At 47.2% G+C, this 19549-nt stretch overlaps 1 protein-coding gene across 1 annotated transcript in view; it reads right to left on the bottom strand.

The window, feature by feature from the left end:
• LOC118832733 (vascular endothelial growth factor receptor kdr-like) overlaps positions 1-19549 on the bottom strand; it is a 201196-nt gene that overhangs the window by 58672 nt on the left and 122975 nt on the right. The window contains exons 11-12 of the mRNA XM_036740068.1: positions 15812-15932; positions 3592-3700 (exon numbers count right to left, since the gene is read on the bottom strand). Of these exons, the coding sequence (XP_036595963.1) occupies positions 3592-3700; positions 15812-15932 (230 nt within the window). The remainder of the gene's footprint in view (positions 1-3591; positions 3701-15811; positions 15933-19549) is intronic.

Below are 19549 nucleotides of genomic sequence, written 5' to 3' on the forward strand. Positions count from 1 at the left end.
CGGCACTCCAGCAGCCAGGTCTGGGGCCAGCGGGCAGGATTGTCCAACCACAGATGCTTTCCTAATATTCCTTTTGGAAAAATGTCTTTTCTAGGCCATAAAATATCACTCACCAGGGCCTGGGATGATTCATTTTGTGATAAGCCAAGTCACACGTGTCTAGTCCCAGAGAATAATATCTCCTTCTCAGGCATACCCAGAAGAAGGAACATGGGCTTTAGCGGGAATTATGGGATTTGGGGATTTAGAGCCTGGAGGGATTTTAGGGGATCATCAAATCCAACATTCTCAGTTTCCACATAAAGCAACTGAGGCCCAGAGGGGAGAAGCAATGTATTTCTTGACCTTCAGAAAGTGATACAGCAGAACGAAAATCCAACTTTTCTTGATCAAAACCTGCCTCTATTTTCTATGCTCCTTTTAGGACATGGTCCAGTGGCCTCGGAGTTGGGAGGCTTCTCTGTGCTTCCCAATAGACCAGGTGCTGCTCTACTTTGACAGATCCCACACTGGGAGTTCCCAAGTAGTATTGGAATCTCAGGTGCAGGCGGCCCCCATTCCTACTATCCCCCAAAAAAAGAAATCCAAAATGAGCACAAATCTTTTTACGAATCATAGCTTAGGTTCGCCATGTTCTGCTGTACTTGGTCATTTCTGTTCTTTCTTTCCATATGTCAAACTGCTCATGACAGACCAGTGAATCACTCTGTGCAATAGCACTATGTAATTGTGGCAGACCACGTGATCACTGGATACATCAGGATGTGAATTTCTTGAGGACAAGGCCAATTTTTTCTTTATATCCCCATCCCCTGACACATAATAGAGGCTAGAAATAGGCATAAGGACCGAATCTGTGATTTCCTTGATAGAAGGAACTCCTAAGGAGGAGCACTCCTTCTACCAATTCAGGGCAGTACCTTCTCTTCAACTTGGTGTCTTAGAAAGCTTCCCAGAGCACTGAGAGGTTCAGTAACCTGCCCAGGGTCACCCAGCCAGCAAGAGTCAGAGGCACAACCTGAACTCAGGGCTTCTGGTTCTTGGGCCAGCACTCCATCCATTATGCATTCGCACTGAGTGACGCAATCCAGGCAGCAAGGAAAAGCATACTGGATTTTGACGCAGAAGACCTGGGTTCAAGTTTCAGCCTTGTCACTTACTTACTGAAGGTCACAAAATAAGTCACTGGGGTGGAAAGTATGTTCTTAATTAATGCTGTTGAGTTTACATGAATCAAATGTGATCCCACTGAATATGATGCCATGGAATCATAGAATGCCATCTGTAACTTGCTCACTGGGCCTGTATGGAAGGAATCAGTCATCACGTCCAGTCAATCCTACCCTCACAACATCTCTCAGATCTGTCCCTTCTCCTTTATTCCCTGGGCCTCAATTTTCTTATCTGCAAGAAATGAGGGGGTTGGACTCCATGGCCTCTGGGGGCCACAGCTTGGATCCAACATTCCTCTCTGACCCTCCCTCTCTTCCTCTGGAGGTATTAATTTTTGTAGTTCTGTGGTGAAGATGACACTTTTTACATGGTAGAGCCAACGGGGCTTCCTGTAACACTTCCTCAGACCTGCAGCCTCAGTTTTCCTGTGTCTCCTTATAGCCAAGCCTAATGCTAGCCCCCTGAAGCTTGTCTGCCAGTTGAAGGCCCCTGCCAGGCCCTGTGAACTCTGTGAGCTCTGTGAGTGGTGGATGGATCCCTATCAGCTGGGCATCTCCCTGCCAGGCCCTGTGAGCTCTGTGAGTGGTGGACGGATCCCTGTTGGCCAGGCATCTCCCTGCCAGGCCTTGTGCACTCTGTGAGTGGTGGACGGATCCCTATCAGCTGGGCATCTCCCTGCCAGGCCCTGTGAGCTCTGTGAGTGGTGGATGGATCCCTGTTGGCCAGGCATCTCCCTGCCAGGCTCTGTGAGCTCTGTGAGTGGTGGATGGATCCCTGTTGGCCGGGCATCTCCCTGCCAGGCCTTGTGCACTCTGTGAGTGGTGGATGGATCCCTGTCAGCTGGGTATCTCCCTCCCTGGAAGGACTTAGCAAGAGTCATTGGCAGGCTTGGGAGTTTTGCTGTTCATTCTTTCTTCAGCATAAAAATGTTAAGTAAGACCAGTCCCCTCCTAATCCCTGAGGGATCCCACTATTTACACTTCTCAATGGAGAGAAGGATCTGTTTATCCCTTCCCTGTGTCTCTTTCTTCAGGCCAGTTCTCTGTCCATAACAAAACATTCCTTCAATCCCCTGGTGAATCCACTTTTTAAAACTGAACCTTGACAAAGGCTTCTTGGCACACTCCTGCCCTCCCAAATAAACTATATCCACCAGTCCTTCCTTATCGCTGTGCTTATTTACTCTTGACTAATTCTAATAGATTAGTCAGGCATGATTTCTTTGGTAATTGATTGGATGTGAAGCATATCCCTCTCCTCCTGGAAAGTAGAACTCTCTGTTCTGAGAAATGGTCACTGGGTCCTAGCCAACAACCCTAAAACACCCTGTCCTCCTCCAGGTGGCCAAGCTCAAAGTTCCCAAGGCCCCACAATTATCACCTGGCCTTGTCTGCGCCCTTGGCCAGGCTACTTCGCCATTTCAGTCCACCACCCCAAGCAGCTTGCCCCCAGTACGGCAACCATATTATTTAAGCACTGAATTCCTACACACTTCCTTTTCTACTCTCTAAAAATGTTTGTAGGCCAAGAGAGGACTGATCAGAGCATCACAGAATATTGATGCTAAAAGACGTACACCAGAACAGAGAATGGTGGAATCAGGAAGGACTTTAGAACAGGGAAGGTCAGACATGGAAGAACATCACAGAATTAAACTCTAAAAGACGTACACCACAACAGAGACCGTCAGAGCTGGGAGGGACCTTAGAATAGGTACCTACCTACCTTACCTGCCTCCCAGAGTCATTATAAGGAGAAAATCAAATAATCCATTTTAAAAGCCTTGTTCACACTTTGAGGAGCTAGCCATCTATGTTCTTAAAAGCCAGTCCTTCCACAAGTGCTTATGGCTGGGCATCTCCCTGCCAGGCCCTGTGAGCTCTGTGAGTGGGCCCCATTTCTATTTTTTAAAAATTTTTTAGATTTTTTATTTTTAGTTTACAACACTCAGTTCCACAAGTTTTTGAGTTCCAAATTATCTTCCCCTCCCCCCTCCCCCCCAAGATGGCATGGAATCCGATATATGTCAAACATATACCTTCGCATTAAACTTATTTACACAATACTTAAGTTGTAAAGAAGAATTATGACCAATTTTAACTGGGGGCTCCTGTGTATGAAACGCCTTTAATCTAAGAGCTTCATAAGAGACAAATCATGTTATAATTATAATATATTTGGAAGGACCCAAGTCTGAGACTAGGATCTGCTCTCACATTTCACCTTGTATGACCTCGAACAAGTCATCACCTCGTTAGGCCAATAAAATATCCTCTAGGGTCCTTCCCTTCCAGCTTGGAAATCTGTAGCCTCTGTCATTCTCTTGGTGGTACAATTTCAAATGGTGCAATCCCATTGCGGAGGTGGCAGCCCAGCTCCTCTGCCTGGCACACACCCCACCTCCCGTTCTTTATTTACCTGAGACATAGACCTTCATGACTCTCTCGTCTCTGCCAACCTTGTTATAAGCAGTGCAGAAGTAGATGCCAGAGCTCTTGCTGGAGGTGATGGTGAGCATACTCAGGGTCTGAGGAGGAAGGGGAAAAGGCATGCTGCAGTTAGGACCATGGCTTTGACCACAGGCCATGGGAATGACAGGCAGTCTCTTAAGATGGGACTGAATATCAATGATGATCTTGGTAGGGTGGCCTAGAGAACTGATATCCACCATTCACCTATTTGACAAATTTTTGTGCCGATGCTGTTGGTGGGGAGAGGAATCCAACAATGAATGAGACGTGATAGCTGTCCTTAAGAAGCTTACAGTGCAGTAGATGTGAGACCCTCACAGTGCTCTGAATTGTAGTTACTTATCTGGAGTTCAAATAAGAGATCATTTCCACTCAGGCACTCAAGGAGGTGCATAATTCCCATAATTCCACAAAAGCTTGCTATCTGAGCTACTCAGTCAATTAATCATCAGTCAAGCATCTACTAAGCGCCTACTACATACCAGGTACCCAGAAGCTCAATCTAGGATTGCCCACCTTTTCCAGTGATGGCCAAACTTTTTTGATCATTTACTTCTTTAGTAACATTTTTGAGTACATGCCTCCAGCATATATATATATATATATATATATATATATATATATATACACACACACACATATATATATACATATATATATTTATTTATTTACAAGTCACATATACTATTATTTTAACCATCATGGACATACTAAAAGCACACAAATAATAAAATATTTTTAAGGGTCAAGATAAAGATGAAATATCATTGGATCCCAGAGGCAACAGGGAGCCCCTCCGTGGAGGGACTTTGGGTAAACCATTTTGGTGATTTTGGAGGATGGACTGGAGTGGGGAGACACTTGAGGCAGGCAGACCCCTTCGCCCAGCAGGCTACTGCAACAGTCCAGTGTGAAGTGATGAGCGCCTGGACCAAGGTGGGGACAGTGTCGGGGAGAGAAAGGACCATGTTGGAGAGATGTCAAAAAGGTGAAATCAATGGGCCTGGGCAACAGATCAGATATGGGAGGTGGGCTAGCAGTGGTGAAAGAGTGTGAGGAATCCAGGATGACATGGCAGTCAACAACTTGGGGGCCCGGAAAGCCGTAGGCACAAGGGGAGTGGATGGTAAGTCATGTGATACGGTAAGATTTGCATCTTCCTGCTGCTAGCTAAACTGTACAGTTCATCTGCCAGGGATACATTAACGTGCAAAGCATTTCTTTCTGATTAGGGGTAAATATAAAAACTATTCTGAGGGCTTCGAGCTGAAAGTGATCATGTTGGCTAAACAGCATGGAAATAGAGCTGCAGAAAGACAGTCTTCAGTGAGTGAAAAGTTGGTGCGAGACTAGCAGAAACTAAAAGATAAGTAACACCAGGACAATTTTTTAAAGCTTCATATAATGGTCATACCCCACTTTTTTGCAAAAAAAAAAATTGGCATAAAATCTGCAGTGATTACGTGGTGAGATATGGTATTCTAAGGCCTCTTCCAGTTCTAACATCTTGTTATACTATGTTCTAAGGGCCCTGTCTGGCACTGCCATCCCAGATCCTGTGTTCTAGGGCCCTGTCCAGCACCGCCATCCCAGATCCTACGTTCTAGGGCTCCGTCCAGCACTGCTGTCCCAGATCCTGTGTTCTAGGGCCCTGTCCGGCACTGCCATACGAGGTCCTATGTTCTAGGGCCCTGTCGAGCACTGCTGTCCCGCATCTTATGTTCTAGGGCTCCATCTGGCACTGCCATCCCAGATCCCACATTCCAGGGCTCCGTCCAGCACTGCCGTCCCAGATCCTGTGTTCTAGGGACCTCTTGTAGTTCTAACATTCAGATAACAACAGATATACCACACACTGGTCCAGACAAACAGTACCTCAGGATACTTCAAAACAACTGACAGCTATAATTGTTGAGTGGCACACTCATGCCATCAGAACTCCTGAAAAACGTTTGGAGAACAGGTAAGTGAGATGCCGCCTGGAGAAGGGCCCACTGGGCCAGATTTTTCAAAGAAGGAATAGGGTGACTTCTTTGAACTATGAGTTGTTGAGCTGGAAACACACCAGACTGTTTTATTAAAAGGGATGGTCTGTGAGCATCTTGAAAGGGGAGCTGGGATTACTAAGCTCCGACACGAACAGGTCATGCTAGACTGACTTCATTTCCTAGACTGGGAGCTCCAGGGGATACCACAGCATGCCTGGGCTTAAGCAAAGCATTTGACAGAGGTGCTCCTGCTCCCCTTAGGAACAGGAGGGAGACAGAGATAGACAGAAAAAGATAGAGGGAGAGACAGAGACACAGACAGAAAGGGAGGAGAAAGAGGAGAGAGAGGGGGGGAGAGAGAGAAAGAGAGAGACAGGGATTTCCTGTTCTAACGTCCTTCCCAGCCCTGTCATTCCCTGTTCTAAGGCCCTTCCCAGCTCTGACCTTCTCTGATCTAAGACTACAATATTCTGAAAATCTCTGTTCCAAGCCCCACCACCAGTTCTAATATTCTATGAATCTATACATTACCCTCCAAAACAAGATGCATGGGGACTCAGGAGAGTCAGACCTAATAGGGCTGATTCAAAAATATGCCTTTTTGTAGTTAGAAAGGGCAGAACCTTCAAAGAAAATCTTCTGGTTTTGTTGGTTTTCAACCAGGCCCACCTCTTGGAACTTGCCTTCCCTGCCCCGCAACATGACCCTTACCCCCTTCCCCGCACAGGTGAGTGAGGGCAGGGCCACTGCCTCCAGGTGCTGCTTCTGACCCCTCCCGGCCTGTTCCCCACCCGAACGCCACCCTTGGATCACAGAGCCCCCAGAATCGTGACTCAGCATAAGGAAAGCTGGCCCTCTACGGCTGAGTTGCCCAGAACATGTACATCATCCATAAGGAGCCAGGCCACCGTCGGCCAGTTAACACAACAGAACTGATTACATAATGGGGACAGATGTTTCCACAGATGCTAGAAGCTGCTTCCTTTTTTACCTAATGTGAACGCATCACTCACCAGCCTTCATTCAGTATTTCTTGATTGGGTTTATAGATTAGGGTAATTTGAATTAAGTCCTGACCATTTTCAAGCCCAGTTAATTTTTTTCTGGCTACAGCAGGGCAGCTGGTGAGGTGTCACAGTGCACAGAGCAATAGACCTGGAATCCGGAAGGCCTGAGTTGAAATCCAGCCTCAGACACTTAATAGCTGTGTGACCCTGGGCAAATCACTTTCACCCTATTTTCCTCAGTTTCCTCATCTGTAAAATGATCTGGAGAAGAAAATGGCAAACCACTCCAGTATCTCTGCCAAGAAAACCCCAAATAGGTCATCAAGAGTTGGACACAACTGAAATGGGGATCATAATAGACCTCCCCCACCCAGGATTGTTGTGAGAATCAAATTTGTAAAGCACTTAGCACAGTGCCTGGCACATAGTAGGTACTACAATAAATGGCAGCTATTATTATGATTTGTAGCTGTCTTTATCTAGTTAGAATCATTGGGTACGTTGTTATTTTTGTATTGCCCTCTTCACTCTATGGAACTTCATATACTGTAGGAAAAGGGGAGCTGAGATAGCTCATAGTCTTTTTGAGGGGCAGTTGGTGGTGCTGCAGTAGATAGATTTCCAAGCCTGAAGTCAGGAAGACTCCTCTTCCTGAGTTTAAATCTGGCCTCAGACAATTCCTAGCTGTGTGACCCTGGGCAAGTCACTTAATTTTGTTTGCCTCAGTTTCCACCTCTGTAAAATGAGCTGGAGAAGGAAATTGCAAACCACTCCAGAATCTCTGTCAAGAAAACCCCAAATGGGGTCACAAAGAATTGGACATGACTGAACAACAAAAGTCTTTTTGAGAGAGATCAAGCAGCTGTATTTCCTCCATTCTCAAAGGCCAAGTGCCAGGTCTATGAATTCTTCCCTGACTCCATATCAGTGGCCTGTGAAATGCTATACTGGGTATTATCTAGACCTGCTAGGCCCCTTCATGGGCATTGTTAGCTACCATTCAATGTGCCCATGTTTGGCATCTGTAAGTCCCAGGAGACCAGAGACCAGGTTGTCTATTTCTCTGTATTCCCCCATGGTGGTAAGAAGAATGCTAGGCATGTTGCAAGTGAATTGTAAAGGCTTCATTAATAATGATATTATTATTAATATTCTTCATGATATAATAATTATTAATAATAGTCATAACAGCAATAGCTCGTGATCCCATAATCCTTTAGTACCAAACCCATTCCTATTTCACAGCTGCGGAAAATAAGGCTCATGAAGCAACCTGACCTGCCCAAAGCCAATGGCAGTGCTGGGACTCGGATCTGGGTCTTCTTTCTAAGATCAGTGTCCTAGACATCCCACCAGAATGTCTGAATTCCCTGCATATGTAATTAATAAGAACATGACAGCCAATTCTCAGTTATATCTGCATTTAGTGGAGAGCAGTAGCCAAGGCAGAGCTCTTCAAATTTCATTTCCATTTGGCTTTCAAATTGACAAGGGAGGGAAAGGGAAGGGAGGGGAAAGGGGAAAGGGGAAAGGGGAAAGGGGAAAAGGGAGAAAAGAAGGGAGGAAGGAAGGAAGGAAGGAAGGGAGAGAGGGAGGAAGAAATTGACAAGGGCACAGGATTTGGGGCAGGACACTCCTCTTCCTAGGGGTTAGCTTTGGCAGATATGAAGATGAGTGTGCTTTCTAAGGAGCAGGAAGGAAGGTGGGCCCAAAGTCGAGAAGATTCCTATTTCCAATCCTGCTCCTGGCATATACTGGCTATGGCTATGGATGAGTTACTAACCTCTCTCTGAGACTCAGTTTCCTCACCTGTAAAAAAGGACTTAATATCTATAGTGAGTGGTCAATCCATGAGCAGCGGCGGCTACATGTCAGGTAGTAGGGACATAAGCACCCCCAAAATGAAATAATCCCTGCTCTCAGGGAGTTTGCATCCTATTGGGAGAAACACCACGGGCACACCAAAGTATGTAGAGAATAAATGCAGGAAAGGCCCAAGAAGTTGGGGGCATCAACAAGGTGTAAAGTGAATGTTCACAAAGGTTTCATGCAGAAGATGACATCTGGGCTGCATCTTAAAGGAAAAAAGAGAATCTATGGGAAGAGCCCACAGAGATGAGCCTTGGAAGACACTTCTCAGGATAGGTGAGGCAGGAGTGTGGAATGTGTGTGCATTCTAGGTGTGGGGCACAACTGATCCGAAGACACAGAGATCGGCCAATGGAGTGTCATGTGTGAGGAATAGAGAGAAGGTCAACTTGTGTGGATTGCAGAGGGTGCAAGGCGGGCTGGAAAGCTAGGTTGGGGCAAGGTCGTGAAGGCTTTCAAAGCCAAAGCTGATATTTTATCCTAGAGACCATAGAGAACCACAGAGGCCTCATGGGCAGAGGAGTAGCACAGTCAGACCTATGCTTTAGAAAACTCCTTTAGCAGCTGTGAGGAGGATGGTATGGAGAGGGAAGAAGCTGGAGGGGAGCCAATTAGGAGGCTGTTACAGGAAGCCAGACAAGCACCTCCTTCCCAGTGAGATAATGTATGGAAAGTCCCTTGAAAACTGTAAAGCCCATCATTATTAACCCATCTTGGATCCATGCAGATACCAAATGAAAATCCTAAAACATAGGTCTGTTCATTTCACTTCCTGTCCCCACTGGGGGAGCCGCTGCTCTCTATACAATCTGCCTGGCTCCCACCTACCTTTCCAGACTTATTGCACATTATTCCTCTCAATGCACCCTATAATCTAACTAAACAGACCAAGTTACTACCCATTCCCAGGACTCAACATTCTCTCTCCTGACTCCAACCAAAGATTTTGCCTAGAATATGCTACCTCCCCATCTCTACTCCTTAGAATTCTGAGCTACCTTCGAGGCTCACCTCAGTTGCTTTTCCTAATCCAGGCTCTGTGTGATTCTGGAGCTGGCTTCAGGATTCTGGATTGGGCTTCTCCCTGAGTCCCGTCCTCCAACTCAAGATCTAGTATTCGAGGATCCTCAAAGGAACTTATAGGTTAGAGAGGAAGTGACTTGCCCAAAGTCATGCTGCTAATTCGAGGCAAAGCCAGACCAAGAACCGGGACCTATTCCACGCTGTTGGGGATGGCTCTCTCAGAAGACTGAGATCATCCCAGAAGGCAAAAAGTAACTGGCTTGCAAAGCCAGATGGTCAAATCTTAATGGCTGTTCTCAGGTCCCCACTCTGGCCTGGTGAGTTACTCAGCGATAATGACTGCAAACAGGTATAAAATTGTGGCTCAGAAAGGAGGGAGGCAAATTTGATTGCCCCAGCAATTCCATATGTTTATCTGGGCAGTGTTTTGACACCAAGAAAAGAGACACACATGTTAAAAATGGGCCAAGGTGGCCAAGCTGCATTCCAGATGTTTATACTGGGTGTTTTAGGACATGTGTGATTGGAATCACAGCTGGAGAACAGAGCAGGATGCTGAATGAACAGAGGCTCAGAGATTTGAGAACTGGAGGGATCTCAGAGGTTGCCAATACCCTCATTTTACAGAGAGGGAAACTGAGGCCTAGATAAAGGAAGTCACTTCCTACAGTGGAAAGGCCCTCCCTCCTTCCTCAATATCCTCTCCTTCCTACTACTCACTCTGTTCTCCTTCCTAAGATCACAGATTTAGAACTGGAAAGGCCTCAGAAGTCACCTAGTGCAACTGCCTTGGTAGCCCAGGGAGAAGTGACATACCCAAGGTAACATAGCTCAGTGGTAGAGCCAGAATTTGAAGTCAGGTCCTCTGACTGAAACCCCAGCTGTCTCTTCTCTATACCCACTTCTTTTTTTGGAGGGGGAAAGGCAGGGCAATTGGGGTTAAGTGAGTTGCCCAAGGTCACATCGTATGTAGTAAGTGTGTCAAGTGTCTGAGGCCAGATTTGAACTCAGGTCCTCCTGACTCCAGGGCCGGTGCTCTACTCACTGTGCCACCTAGCTGCCACTTCTAATCCCTGCCGGGTAGGTCCAGGCCTGGGCCCCACCAAGGCTTCCTTCCCTCCTCATTAGCAAGCACAACTGGGTTCCCTCCATGGGCTTTGTGAAAAAGCCTGACCTGACGTAGATATACTTCCAACTCCTTCCAGGAGCCAGCTTGTCTATCCCCTCACTGCTGTGAAAGCCTCGAGTGGGCCTGTGCTTGGGAGGAGGCAGAGGAAATGTGCTTGGGGATCCAAAGCTGCCATTCCCTTCTACCTGTGTGACTGGAGGCCATGGAGGTGAGCCATCCGAAACACCTTGTGGTGAGCCTTGGGCTGTGGCTGATGCCACACACACATACGTGGCTGATGCCAACAAAAGGCCAGTAGCTAGGGAAAATATTTTAGTATTGGAGAGCAGAGCTGTGGAATGGAAAGACTTCTGGGTTGGAAGTTGGGAGACCTGGATTTAAATCACTTACTCCTTATGTGTCCTCAGGTAAGACCCTTGACTTCTACAGGCCTCAGTTTCCCCATCTTACGGATGAAGATGATTGGACTCAATTACCTCCAAGATCCCTTTCACCTCCAAATCTATAATTTTATGATTCTATGACTTGTTTTATGGAGAAGGAAACTGAAGCCATTTGGCACCTATGGTCACACAGCTAGTACATGTGAATCAATGGGTAGTCAAGTATTTATTAATCATCTACCATGCCTCAGGTTCTAGAGATGCAAAGTTGTTGTTGTTCTGTCATTTCAGTTGTGTGGAACTCAGCAAGATGAGTCTTCGTGATTCTAGGCACTCTGTCTACTGTCCCCTTAAGGAAAATATTGTATAGTACAAAATCTGGGCAGTTAGGTGTCATAGTGAATAGACTGCTGGGCCTGGAGTCAGGAAGACCTGAGTTCAAATGTGACCTCAGACATTAGCTGTGTGACCCTGGGCAAGTCACTTCACCCTGTTTGCCTCAGTTTCCCCATCTGTCAAATGAGCTGGAGAAGGAAATGGTAAACCACTGCAGTATTTCTGCTGAGCAAACCCCAAACGGGGTCATGCAGAGTCGAATATGACCGAACAAGAACGAAGCCCCAAATCTTATGTTCCTTTCCCTCCGTAGGCTTTCCCAATTCCCCTAAGTTGTTCATTTCTGCCTCCATTCCCACCCCCAAAATTACTTCCTGTTTACTCTGAGTGTGCCCACGCTGTATGCCCAGAATGAACAGAAACTCCTTAAGGGCAGGGGTTGCTTTGTTATTGTCTCAGTTTCCCCAGTGTGTAGCACAGGGCCTCCCACTGAATAGGCTTCTGATAAGTGCTCCTTCAATTGAATTCCAGCATTGATACTTGGGTCACTCAGCCTTTGGGAAACTGAGCAGAATTCTAAAGTTAGAGGGCAGGGAGGATACTGGGAAATCCTTGATCTCCTTTCTCAGTAACAGAGGAAAGGGCCTGAGTTTAGCATGTCCTCATTCAGAAGGGGGTCCAGAAAGGCCCCTCACATCTTGATTATTCTCAGGCCCAGCTTGACAAGGCCAGATGAATGACTTGTTGAGCTATGTAGGGATTAAAATTGTCAATTTCCTTGACTATTTATTTTGGGCTGGACACCCAGAGTCTGAAGGTCATGGTGCTTGGGTAAAGCAATACCACCGAAAAGTGGAGGAGAGACCCTTAGCTAAGTGCGTGGCTTCCAAAAGGAGGCTGGCAGCTTTGGCTCAGAACACAAAGGGATGCAGGCTGAAATCGGAGCTGTGCCCCATCGGCTTTTCTTCTTAAGAAGACTCCATTTTCATCAAGGGACATGGCCTGTGGAGAGCTGTTGCCTCTGGGTCAGATCTGAGTGAGTTCAGCTGAAGGAGGGAGGGAGGAAGGAAGGAAAGGAGGGAGGGAGAGAGGGAGGGAGGGTCAGGGCCTCCCTTGGGGGCTGGGACTTGTTGAAATCGACCAAGATTCCAGGTCTAAGAAAAGGAGAGGGACCATGCAAAGGTCACTTGGATAGGATGAAAGAGGAAGAGAAGGAGGAGGGGAGGGAGGAGGGGAGAGAGGAGGAGGGGGAGGAGGAAGAGAAGAGGAAGGGGAGGAGGGAGAAGGGGGAGGGGGATGAGGAGGAGGAAGGGGAAATTCAGGTTCTTTGACTCATTCCTGAAACAATCACAGAGCTCCTGCCTTGGCATGGAAGGAGACAGTGTCAGGCTGTAGAAAGAGGACAGTATGTGAAGGCAGAATATCTGGTTTCTAGGCTTGGTGCTACCACTTACTGTGTGCCAACACTGTGCTAGGCACCCTGGTGTGATACTGACTAGGCAGCTCACTTCCTCCTCTGTGTCTCAGTTTCCTTCTCTGTAAAATAGGACTAATAATCCTCACATTGACTCTCTTACAAGGAAGTTCTGAAGAAAATCCTTTGTAAGCCTGTTTCCAACACTTGCTAGCTTTGTGACTGATCACTTTTGTCTCTTGGGGTCTCAGTTTCATCATCTGGAAAATGGGGATGAAGATCCCTGTTCTGCCTTCTTGCCAGTGATATAGGGAAAAGTTGAAGTATGGGTGGGGATTGTTTTGTAAGCCATAAATCACTGGGTAATTGGAAAATCTGATTTTTATCAAATGTGCTTCTAGTAGCAGCTTTCTTTTTGTGCTGGGGGGTAAAGTCATGTTTTTCTTTTATTTTCAAATCATCAACTTTAAGCTTGTAGGCAATGTCCTTTAATTCTTGAGGCTGGTACCCTTCAGAAGTTTATCGATCTTATAGACAGACTTCTATCATTATCTCCTGTGGTGGTTTATGAAAGAAAAGGTAGAACTCTCTCTGTGAAAAGCCCATGATGGCCTTTATGGCAAACAGTCATCTCCTTTGCACTTAAAAGCCCACTTTTGTCTTTGCCTACGCACATTATGGTATGGTTCTAGTGAGATCTTGGTTAAGTGTTACTATTTATATAAACCACCTTATTTTACCTCCACATCAACCCTGGGTGATAGGTGTCATTATTATCCCTACTTCACAGATGAGAAAACTGAGGTAGATGTGACTTGCCCAGGATCACACAGCTAGTAAGTGCTTGACCTGAACTTAGATCTGCCTGACTTACAAGAGCAGCAGCAGCAGCAGCAGTAGTAGTTGTAGTACCAACAGTAAGTGATAGCAGCAGCTGGTGGCAGCTTTCTTAAACCTGGGTTCCTTGTCACAGCATGGCAATCTACATGAGGCCTAGTCTGAACCCCTCTGCCTTCCCCCACCCAAATTTCAATGTACCATAGTAGCAAGAGTTGTGACCTCAGAGGCAGGAAAACCTAGTCTGAGTTTTGCCTCCTGTCCTTCATCTTTCATTCTCTCTCTTTTTCTTTTTTTTGCCAGGCAATTGGGGTTAAGTGACTTGCCCAGGATCACACAGCTAATAGGTGTCAAATGCCTGAGGCCAGACTTGAACTCAGGTCCTCCTGACTCCAGGCCAGTGCTCTATCCACTGTGCCACCCACTGCCCCCATCCTTCATTCTCTAAGAGGACTAATGACATCATGGGTTCATGTCTTGACCTGTGTGTGTGTGTGAATTGGATTTAAGTGAGGTAGAGTTGTACAAAGTTGTCAGCCTCCCTCTCTCTTCCAGAGTCACTGAAGTCCATGGCAAAACAAAAGTCAGGACAACTGTCAATGGGCTCAGGATGCAGTGATGGCCTTGGCATCATTAATGCCTGACCAAACTCTAAGCATTCCACAGTGACTGCTTCAGAGCACTGAATTGCTCTCATCTGCCCATTCTGCCAGGGTAAGTCTTTGCATGCTTGGGGTAGACACCCCCTAACTCACCAATGGGTCTCAGGTCTGTCAGTTACCATCAATCTGGTTTGGCCCGTCTGCTGAGCCACTCTTACCAGGGAATGTCAAGGCTGGGAGGGGCCTTAGAACAGGGAAGGTCAGAGCTTTCAAGGGGCCTTAGACAGAGAATGTCAGAACTGGGTAGAACCTTAGAACAGGGAATGTCAGAGCTGAGACCCTGTTCTAAGGGTCCACCAAGCTCTGACATACTGTGATTCATCTCCTACAGACCAATTCCAGCCACCGGACCTTTGTCCACTAAAGTAGAGCCCAGGACTGAATGGCACCCAAGCTCCCTGGCATGTACCCACACTGCTTTTCTGATAATGCATAACGCAGGAGTGAAAGGTTCAGACCAGTCTGGTTCCCTGCTCTCCCTCTCTACCACCCCCCACCCCCAGCTCCCTAAGTCTGTTTTATATTAGACTCACGGAATGAAAGCCTCCCTGAGAAATGCCAGATGGCCTGAGCATCCCAGGTAGCCCCAACCTCTGGGCAGCTGTTAACCCAGCATTTGGTCAGACTAGCCCTGGAGCCTGGCAATTACTCCAGGTATGAATGGAAATGGCAGTGTGACTGTGTTTGCTGCTAGGTATCAGGTCTCTGGAACCCCAAAAAAGGAATAGGGGGAAGGGGGAAGCCACTGACCAGACTTACCGCTGGGCCCTTGGCCAAGCATGTCCCTCTTTCCTACCTCAGTCTCTTCTTGTGTGAAAAATAGCTCTCTTATCTGTCATCCTCCACCTTCCAGGCCTCACCCAAACCAATGTCTCCATCACCCTTTCCCTGTCCATTCAGATTGGGGGGCTAAAGGCTAGAGGCTCCATAGTGGGGTTTTTCTGCTGCCTGGCCTTGGGGCAGGGGGGTACTTGTTAAAAATCTTATATAGTGGATGCAAGTGGCAGGGAGGGTATTGGACTGCATGACCTCTAAGTTCTTTGAAATTCTATGCCATATGATTCCATGGTCACCTCTTCTGTAACCACTTGACCCCCCCAACTCCCTGTGATTGCCATGCCCCCCCAACTACCTGCCATTGCCACAGCCCCCCCCAACTCCCCATCACCTAAGATTCTACAACCCCCTATGAACAGCTGTGACCACATCAAGCATCCCAGGATGTAGACACACAGTTTGGATGTTCTCAAGACCCCAGGGTAGGCTTGACCCTTGAGGCCCCTGATGAGGGCTCTTTAAAGGGGAAGGCGACATCACCACCAAAAAACTCAATGTTTATAAATGGCCAAGACTTAACCCAGATCCCAGGCCTTGAGAATTGCAGGAATGTGAGAAGTTAGCAACTCACTGTTGGTGTCAGGGCCTGGGAAGTGAGGCTGAGGCCACTCCCTGCCTGGCCCAGCTCATGTCTAGGCCGTGAGGTCATGAATACCGACAACACGCCCCGCTGGAAACGTACCTTGTTCCTATCCCCACTCGATAGAATCGTCTCCTCGATGGACTGGATTTGGTTGACATCGTACAGGCCTTTTTCAAGAGCAGCTTTAGAAAGCTCAATTCTCTTCCCTCGTTCCCTGCACCTGGGGAAAAGAAGGGAAGGATTTACAGTCTTGTTATGGTTACCGTTCACTAAGCACATCATTAGAACCAGACTCTTCAAACCACCTGAGTGAAGACGCGCCATGTGGGCCTCATCTCACTTGAGTTAAGTGGCAACCCTGTAGGCCTGATGTGGGGGGTGGAGGTGGGGGTGGGGATCTTGCCTGTACCCGGCTAGCCTTCTCATTTCTCTTTCACTGGTCCCAGGCTCAGATGGGGCTGTCCCATCCCCCAGCATAGCCTATTAGACTCATGAATTCTAATTGTGAGAAGAACAGTGCTCAAACAGTTCTGTGGCATACTGGGGAGACAGATATGGAATTAAAAGACCCGGGTTCAAATCCTGGCTATACTACTAGTGTGAATCCCTTCCTGTCTCTGGGCCTCAGTTTCCCCCTCTTTCCAATGAAGGGATTGGCCTAGGATGGCCTGTGAGGGCCCTATGACTGACCCTGGGCAAGTCCCTTCCCTTTCCTGGGTCTGCTCAGACTTGCACAAACACGAACAACACACAGTATATAGGATAAATGAATGCAAGGTCTAAACCAAATGCTCCATGAGATCCAAGGGGCAGAGGGGCTCAGGGTAGCCTTCTTGCAGGAGGTGGCATTAAAGCTGGATTTCAACAGGTGGAGAGGAATTCAACAGGTTGGGGAGGGGAGGGTATTGTCTCCTAGGGACACATCATGGCTCAGTGGACAGGGCACTTTATGTAGTCAGAAAGACACAAATTCAAATCTTATCTCAGATACTAGTAGCAGCATGACCCTGGGCAAGTAACTCAACCTCCTGGACCTCACTTTCCTCCTCTGTAAAATGAGGGACTTCGACTTGATAGCTTCTAGCATCCTTTCCAGCTGTCAATTTAGATAAAGTCCTCTGATCTGAGGCAGGATCTGAACTGAAGCCTTGTTGACCCCAGTGCCCTATCGACTATCCTAGGGGTGGGGAACCTTCAGCCTCAAGGACACATGTGGCCCTCTAGGTCCTCAAGTGCAGCCCTTTGACTGAATCCAAACTTCACAAAACAAATCCCCTCTAGGGCCTCAAGGGCAGTCCTTGGACTGAATCCAAACTTCAAAGAACAAATCCCCTTAAAGGATCTGTTCTATAAAACCTGGACTTAGTCAAAAGGCCACACCCGAGGACCTAGAAGGGCCCTCCAGGCCGCAGGTTCCCCTGCCCTGGTTGGCAATCCTGCTTACTGTCCATCAATTCTATCTGTCCTTTTCTCTATGCACAGCACAACCACAGTAGTCCAGGCCCCCCTCTCCTCTTGTCCCAGCTATGGCCACAGCCTCCTAACTGGTGTCCTTGACTCAAGTTTCTCCTCTCTCTTCTAAAGTTGAGATCTGAACATGTTGTTCTTTTGCTCAAGAAATGTCAGTGGCTCCCCACTGTCCCTAAGATCAAATACAAATTCCTCAGCTTGGCATTTAAAGTTCTTCGCATCCTGACTCCAGTGTACCTTTTCTAGGTGGATTGCATTTTTTTGTTGTTCAGTCATGTTCAGTTCTTTGAGACCCTGTTTGGGGTTTTCTTGGCAAATATACAGGAATGGTTTGCTGTTTCCTTCTCCAGCTCGTTTTACAGATGAGGAAACAGGGTGAAGTGACTTACCCAGGGTCACACAGCTAGGAAGTGTCTGAGGCCGGATTTGAATTCAGGAAGATGAGTCTTCCTGACTCCAGGCCCCAGCTCTATCCATTGCAGCTCCACCCAGCAGCCCCAGATTGCATTTTACTCTTCCTCAAAAGAGATAAATGATCAAAATGAGATCACACCTATAAGTGCTTAGTGCAGTGTCTGGCAAACAGGAGGTGTTTAATAAATGCTTCTTTCTTTCCCTTTCCACACTCTTTGTTGGAGCTAAAGTCGTTTTGCTCACTATTCTCTGTACGCAGGCTGTATACCCTGCCTGCAATGCTTTCCTCCCTTTCTCTCTCAGAATCCCTAGTTCCTTCAGGGCTCTTCCTGATTCCCTCAATGACTGACATTCCCCCACCCCAATCATAGTGTTTATTTTGTATAGCTTTTATTTCCATATCTATGACAAGTTCTGGCTTCACTCTACCCTCTCCTATAGAATCTGAACACCTGCAGGGAAGTTACTGCCTTAGTTTTTGCAGCCTCAGAACAATGCCTGGCACATAGTAGGTGCTTAATAAATGCTTGTTAATTGATTGGGGGGAGGAGAGAGTCTCATCTCCTCAACTTGCTAAATCAGAATGGGGAGATTTTGCTCCTGGGGCTCCCTCTTTTCCCTCTGGGTGGAATGTTGGACTTGGAAGGGGGACATGGGAAAACCCCTTAGCAGCCTGGACCCCGAAGTAGCAGGAGGCTTAAGAAGGAACTCTTTGGGAGGGCCCCAGCCCTCCACACAGGCTGGACAGCGCATCAAAGGGCAGATTTATAGGGGTCACTATCTATGGCCGCCATCCAGAACAAACCCTGGTTAATTTCTCAGCATATTGCAAGTAGCCAATCTATCTTCCCAGCAGACAAATATGCTGAGGGGTTGTCACGAGAAAAAATGAGGCTGGGACATTTAATAAATGGTGATTGCTAACATCAGGGGAGGGCGGCTGCCTGTCTCCAACTGAAGGATGGTTCTGGCTGCTTTAGCAGTGCTCCTGGGTTCCCTGGCCCTTCCCAGCCATTGGACTGTGCTCTCTTCTACCACACAGCAAACAAACTCAAAGGCGCACCCAGTGGCAGAGCAGCCGATGTCTGGTCACTTGGCCCTAGCTCATCCTCAGGTGCACATGATGTAGCAGAAGCTTACCCCCTCTTTGAATGAGGAGGTACCTCTTGGTTTAAGGACCAGGTGGCCTAGGAATAGACATCTGCTTCTTCCAGGGGTCTCCCCCCAGACAGGGCTGTTTGGTGGGACTGAATAATGGAGGTATCGATTTTGTAGTGGGAAGAGCTCTGGATTTGGAGCCAGAAGACAACGGTTCCAATTTTAATCTCTCTGGGTCTCATTTTTTTTCCTCTGTACCATGAGATGGTTGGTCCAGCCTTACAACTCTGACATTCTATGACCCTGTGGTCAACTTCATTTATCAGGGACCAATCTTCACACTGTATTATCGTCTTCACCATCATAGCTTACTTTCATTTCCTCAGATGTCTGGGCCCATTTTATACATGAAGAGATGGAGATCAGAGAATCAATAACCTCTCTAACTTGCCCAAGGTGACCCAGGCATGCAGGAGTCAGGATTCAACCCCAGGCCTCCCAACTTCCATTCACCCCAGGATCCCATTCTGCCTGCCTGGAGTTAGCTTTCCTAGATGATATCTGCTTAGGTTTAGGCCTTTGCCCAAAGGCTAGAAAAAAGATGCCTGAATGCTTAACATATGCATATAAGTGTGTGTATGTATTGTTAATGTGTTTTTTGCTTGATGGGAAGATCTTTCCCATCCATTAACAGGCCCATGTGGCCTGCTTAAACTGACATGGAAGCCAAAGTCACAAGAGCCTGGGTCATAAGGGTTGTGATGCCCTCTGACCCTGAAGAAGTGTATATATACTTGGAGATTGGCATTTTGCTTTGGGGCTCACTCATGGGAAGAGTGTTCCTGTGATGTATCC

This window comes from Trichosurus vulpecula, chromosome X, assembly GCF_011100635.1.
Source record: "Trichosurus vulpecula isolate mTriVul1 chromosome X, mTriVul1.pri, whole genome shotgun sequence".
NCBI classification, from domain to species: Eukaryota; Metazoa; Chordata; class Mammalia; order Diprotodontia; family Phalangeridae; genus Trichosurus; species Trichosurus vulpecula.